This window comes from Belonocnema kinseyi, chromosome 5, assembly GCF_010883055.1.
Source record: "Belonocnema kinseyi isolate 2016_QV_RU_SX_M_011 chromosome 5, B_treatae_v1, whole genome shotgun sequence".
In the NCBI taxonomy this organism is placed as follows: Eukaryota; Metazoa; Arthropoda; class Insecta; order Hymenoptera; family Cynipidae; genus Belonocnema; species Belonocnema kinseyi.
Window position 1 is genome coordinate 97794704 of NC_046661.1, and position 6975 is coordinate 97801678.

Consider the following 6975-nt stretch of genomic DNA (forward strand, 5'->3'; position numbering starts at 1 on the left):
ACTGGTTCACAAATATATGTTTTTTTTTTTTGCCCAAAATAATAATAATGATGATATCACTCCAAATTTGAAAATATTTTTAAAGAATGTAAGCCAATTGTAGATTTTTGAAGACTTTTAAATAAAATATTGAGACTTTGTACGGATTCTAAAACGCTTTAAAATAAGTTAAAAATTTCTTGATATTTCAGGGAAAATTTAAATTGATTTTTGTTTTTTGAATATTAATTTAAGAAATCATTTTAATAGATTTTATAACCTTTCAAATGTTTTCCTGAATTTCGGAATGTAGAAGATTTAAAAGCGAAATTTTTTAATTTATGAATATTAGAAAATTTTAGAAACAATTTGGATAAGTATGAGAAACATTTAGAAGTTTAAAAAGAATTTAAATATTTGTAGGCCCAAAAATATATCAACAAATTTAAAACAGAAGGCAGGTCCTAAATATTTTTTAGAAAGACTCATACGCTTCTTAAAATATTGCGAAATCCCGTAGAAATAAAAAAAAAAACTCTTAGAAATTTTCTAGATAGTTTTTCAAGAGCTAATTTTATTAAACTAAAAGCAAATAAATGTAGAAACTTAAAAAATAAATAACTGTTAGAAATTTTTATTTTGTATTAAAAATTATTTTTACCTCCAAATTAAATTTTCCCTAAAATATTTAATGTTCCTTAAATTACATTTTTGAAATAAAATTTCGTCTTTTTGGTTTCAAACATTCATTTCTTTTCGTAGAAATTTTATCTATTTTGATTGAATTGGCAACTTTTTGGATTAAAATTAAAAAATTTTGTTCCGTTTTGATATCAAATTTGAAGTTATCTTTTTTGGTTGAAAATTTCGGTTAAAAGCAAAAATATTTGTTGTAAATTCGTCCTTTTTGCAAAAAATTAATTTTCTTTATTCGAAAATCATCTTTTGGGTTAAGGATCCAACCGCGTTATTGAAAATAAATGTTTATGAATTCGACAGTTCTTTATTCAAAACAAAAATTTTATATTAGAACATCAACTTTTACATTTTTCGTTCAAAGTTTTTTTTTAAATTAACTGTTTTGTTGAAAGTTTCTACTTTGCGATTAAAAATTGAACTACTTTGTAGAAAATATGTCTCTTTTTAAAAATATTTTATATCTTTTGTTCAGAAATACAACTGATTGAAAATTCATATTTTTTATTTAAAGACTTAACTATTTTGGTGAAAATTGTCTTTTGTGAATTAATTCAATTATTTTTTATTTTAAATAAAAATCTTTCTGAATATTCTCAATAATCTTAGGAAAATTATTTATATAATTTTAAAAACAAATAATAAATATTTCGTCCAAGATTTGTATTTTTTAAGGAAAAAATATTCCAAAGAAGATTCACAACGAACAATTTCAGGCTATGTCAGTCTTTTATACAAAAATTGGTGTTTTAAAACAAGAATCAATAGATTTTAAAAAAGGTTTACAAAAAGCACGATTGTGCTGATATTTTCATTACTTAAAAAAAATCATAACTCCAAATTTTCGTATAATTTTTGGTTTTGTTGGGTTTTTATTTATAGCGAACAACGCTATAGATTTCAAAGAATATTGACAATTTTTTAATAATTTTAGTATATGGTCATATTTTTCACCTGAAACGGGTTATTTCAAACCAAAAAGATTAGGTTTTAAACTATTTTAAGTAATTTTGCAAAGTATTTATTTAAATATATTTACAAAAATATTTAAATAAGGTTTAATTATCACCACCACAGAACATTATTCCAGATTCTATTTCATGACTTTTATTAATAAAACGCGTTATTTGCAGTCTGTAAGCGTAAAAATATTGCTCTTTTCTCTTTTTATTCAGTAGAGAAAAAAAAACATTCCTTATTTTACATTTTTGTTATACGTAATTGTAAATTTCCCGCTGAAATCGATTGTGGCGTCATCACTCATCGGTAGTTGGCACGTTGAAATTCAAGATGGCGTCGACATTGACACCACGTGTTTGTCGCTTTCGGAATTTTGTGTGTGTAAGTGTAACATAACCTCTTCGAATTGGTGTTTTTAGCATTTTCTAGAGAAATATTTTAAAATGGTAGCTCCAAAAAAGCCTCAAAAAAGAAAACAGACTGTTCAAGCATCTCAAAAAATCATCGAAGAAGTTCAAAATGACGAGGAGAGCGATTCGGAAGAAACTGTGGTAAGCATTTTCTAACAATAATCCCGAATTCCAAACTTTCAGTCATTGTCTGTCACGTTTTTTATCCCTTGATTGTAACAATGATTATAGTGCAGTTTTTAAAACTGATTTTAATCAGTTTTTATCAATTGAAGATCATAGGGATAAATCTATACGTGCTTTTGCAGGATAAATAGCATAAACTTAACATAACCTTTTAATTTTAGGGTCTTTTAAGGGATTTAAGGATTTTCACAAGAGTATTTAACAATTGCAGAATATTATCGAAATTAAAAAATTTACTTTTTTTATTAATGTTCACTTTTTCTGTTAATTAGTGTTATTTTTTATGAAAATGTTGAAAAAGGACAATGTTGAGAATGGAATTAAAAGGAATTTAACTTTTATCACTTCTGTATAAAAGCGTTCGAAATTGATCAATTTTATTTTTAATTCAAGAATATCCAAATTGAATAATTTCGATAATAAGAAAATGTCAAAAAGTTAAAAAATTATTATTTTCCAACCAAAATTTTGAAAAATTGATCATTTAAAATTCAGATGACTGAAAATTTTATTATTCTTGTTTAAAAGAGTTCAAAATTGAATAATTTTTAATTGTGCACTTTTGAATGTTAATCAATTTCAATTCGAAGCGATTAAAAGTTGATAATTATAAATGGAAAATTACATTGAATTTTTGAAAGTTAAAACTTCTGAAATTGTAGAAATCTAAATTTTTATTAAATTAAAAAAATGATGAATAACATAAAAATTGATTAGACATATTTTTCAAAAATAAAACAATTTAATCACCTTTTTCGCGGTTCAATTTGTTTTTAAATTTTGAATTACAATGCTTTAAAATGGAATTATAAAAACTAATCGAATATTTAAAAAAAAAGAATCTTTATTTAAAACTAAAAAAAAAAAATTAGTTACGAAGAATTCTGATATTAACCTTTTTTTTTGCATACACCCTTAACAATTTTTGTTACTTTTCATTTGAAAAATAACCAGTTTTTAATTTTTCAATTTAAATCGTATAGAAACTAACCATTATTAAATGTTAAATTATACATACTTTTCAAATGTCGACCATTTCAATTTTAATCGCTAATTTTATACTACCTTAATCACTTTAATAAAATTTAAATCGTTTAGAAATGAGCAATTTTTAAATAGTCTATTAAGCTTTTTGAATTTTAACCATTTAAATTTTAATCCAAAAATCTAAACTTTTTAAATTACTTGAATTAAATTTAAGTCGATTGAAAAGTAATAATTTTTAGATTTTCAATTATTCTTCTTAAAATCTAACCGTTTCAATTTTAATCTCAAAATTTAAACTACCTAAATTACTTAAGGTAAATTTAAATTGTTTAGAAATTAACAATTTTTAAATTGTTAATTATACTTCTAAAAATTCAATTTTAATCGCTAAATTTAAATCACTTAAATTACTTTAAGTACATTTTAATTGTTTTTAAATTAACCCTTTTTAAGATGTTAATCATACTTCTCAAAATTGAACAATTTTAATTTTTATCGCTAATTTTAAACTATCCTTATCTCTTTAATTAAATTTAAATGGTTTAGAAATTAGCAATTTTTAAATGGTCTATTCATCTTTTTGAATTTTAATCAAAAAATTTAAACTTCTTAAATTACTTCAAGTAAATTTAAGTCGTTTGAAAAGTCATTATTTAAACAATTTTAATTATTCTTTTTGTAATGCAACCATTTTAATTTTTATCGCTAAATTTAAACCACTTAAATTACTTTAAGTAAATTTTAATTCTTTAGAATTACAAATTTTTTAAGATGTTAATTATATTTCTCAAAATTTAACAATTTTAATTTTAATCGCAAAATTTAAACCACCTTGATCACTTTAATTACATTCAGATCGTTTAGAATTTATCAATTTTTAAATTGCCAATTAATCTTTTTGAATTTTAACCATTTAAATTTTAATCCAAAAATTTTAACTTCCTAAATTACTTCAAGTAAATATAAGTCGTTTGAAAAGTAATAATTTTTAATTTTTAATAATTCTTTTTGTAAAGCAATCATTTGAGCTTTTATTGCTAAATTTAAACCATTTAAAAATCCTTTAAGTAAATTTTAATTTATTAGAAATTAACCATTTTTGAAATGTTAATGATACTTTTCAAAATTCAACATTTTCAATTTTAATCGCAAAATTTAAACTAGGCAAATTACTTGAAGTAAATTTAAATCGTTTAAAAATTAATAATTTAAACATTTTTAATTATACTTTTCGAAATTTCATCATTCTAATGTTAATTCCACAATTTAAACTAGTTAAATTTCTTCAAGTAAATTCAAGTCGTTTAAAAAATAAAAAAAAATTTATTTTAAGAAATTCAACCATGTCAATTTTCATCGCACAATTTAAACTACTTAGATTGCTTAAAATAAATTTAAAAAGTGTAAAATTGCAACTATTCAAAACTTAAAAAATTATGCAATTATTTAATAGAAAAATCCATTTTTTAAGCTGAGTTTGAAATGTTAAACTTTTTGAAACATTTTTCAAATAAACAAAAAGGAATATTTAATGCCGGTTTCTAAAATCAGCTAATTTTTACGTCTGGAATTAGATAAATTATTATCTTAATGTTCCATTGTTTTGAAAATATTATGAAGACATTTAATTCAAAATTGTTTAACTAAAAATCCCCTAACTGGAAAAAGTGCATCTTTGTATTCCTAATTTATCCTAACTTGGAACAGGGAATAAATAATTTGAATTTAGAAGAAAGCAATTTGAAAGAATCCCTTTTCCAATTCAGAATTTGTTATAATTTGAAGGTTCCCTCTTCCAAATCAGAAAAAAAAGAAAGTACTTCATGTAGTTTTTGGAGTAGAAGTAGTATTTCAATGAAGAAATATTCCTGAATTATAATAAAACATTTTTTTGGATTGTTCATTGCGAATTTATCTTTTTTTAGTTAAAAATTCATCTACTTGGTTAAAAGTTAAACTTTTTTTTCAAAGATTTTTTTTTCTGGTAGATTAATAATTTTAATCAAAAATTCATCTCTGGTTGAGAATGTAACTACTTTGTTAAAAATCAATGAATTTAATAAATAAATTTAATGTATTTTTTGTGGAAAATGCATCTTTTTGAATAAAAATTCAACTATTTGATAGAAATTTGATATTTTTCATTTGGAATGTAAATAGTTGTTTAAAAATATGTGTGTTTTGCGAAAAATTCGCCTTTTTTGTAAAAAATTAATCTTTATGGTGAAAAATTGATCTTCTGTTGTTCAAAATTCAACAATTTGGTTAAAAAATTGTCTTTAACTGAAAATTCAAATCGTTTGTTAAAAATTAAATTTTCTGGTTGAAGATTTGTCATTTTAATTAAACATTCATTTCAATGGTTGTAATATGAGCTATTTGATTAAAAAAAAACAACAATTTCCTTGGGATAAAAAGTAGTTTTTTTTGTACTAAAAACTTAACTATTTTCTTAAAAATTTGTTTCTTTTTTGGTTGGAAATTATTATTTACTTAAACTGAAAATGTAACTGTTATTTCATTTGAATATTCCATAGTTTTAATTAAAAATTCATCTCTTTGGTTAAAAATTTACAATTTTTGATGAAAATTCATCACATTGTTTGAAAATTTAAATATTTTGGTGAAAGTTTTTTTTTGTGGAAAATCATTTTTTTAACTGAAAATTTATCTTATTCCCATTAAATATTCCTGAGTAATTTGAAAATTCATGTTTGAAGTTGAATATTAATTTTTTCAACTTCAAAATTAATTATTGAACTTTTAGTTGACAATTTATCTTTTTAAGTAAAAATTAATTTATTCGATTGAAAATTCAACTACTTTAGTTGAATATTCATCATTTTAGCTGAAAATTTGTAGAAAATTATCTTTTTTCTTTGTAAGTTAGTCCTCTTTAAAAATTCCTTTTTGCGGTGAAAAAAAATTCAATTAATCCAGTTTAATATTTATCATTTTAGTTGAAAATTCAACTTTTAAGTTTGAAATAAAATAATTTTGTTGAAAATTGAAACTCTTGAAACTCTTGTTAAAAACTGAAAAAATTGAAACTCTCTTGTTAAAAATTGAATTTTTTTGGTTCAAGATATGTCATTTTAATTGAAAGATTTTAATTGAAGATTTGTCATTTTAATTGAAAATTCATTTCAATGGTTTTAATATGAGCTATTTGATTACAAATGTCTTTTTTCTTTGAATGAAAAGTAGTTTTTTTGTACTAAAAACTTCACTATTTTCTTGAAAATTTGTTTCTTTTTGGTTGAAAATTATTATTTACTTAAACTAAAAATGTAACTGTTATTCGATATGAATATTCGATAATTTTTATTAAAAACTGATCTCTTCGGTTGAACATTTAGTATTTTTGTTGAAAATGCATTACATTGTTTGAAAATGTAAATATTTTGGGGAATGTTAGTTTTTTTTTTTAATTTTAATTGGAAATTTCATCTCTGGTTGAGAATGTAACTACTTTGTTGAAAATCAATTTTTTTGATAAAAAATTTAACTATTCCCGTAGAAAAGTGAACTGTTTTTGTGAAAATCCGTTTTTTTTAAGAATTATATTTTTTCAGAAAATTAAACAAATGTATTTTTGCTGGAAATATGGTTTCAAAATTTAGGTATTTTGTGAAGAATTCGCCTGTTTTGTAGAACGATAACACAGGCCAACAATTCTCAGAACCAGAGACCAGACCTACTATACCCGAAGGTTTTTGCTGCGCTGAATCCGAATCTGACCTCAGAAAAATTCCAT

The 6975-nt window shown here is 22.1% G+C and overlaps 1 protein-coding gene across 1 annotated transcript in view; it reads left to right on the forward strand.

Moving 5' to 3' along the window:
• Window positions 1-1972: 1972 nt before the first annotated feature.
• Window positions 1973-6975, forward strand: part of LOC117172766 (ribosome biogenesis protein BOP1 homolog) — a 44397-nt gene continuing 39394 nt past the window's right edge. The window contains exon 1 of the mRNA XM_033360971.1: window positions 1973-2186. Within this exon, the coding sequence (XP_033216862.1) occupies window positions 2079-2186 (108 nt within the window). The 5' untranslated portion in view covers window positions 1973-2078. The remainder of the gene's footprint in view (window positions 2187-6975) is intronic.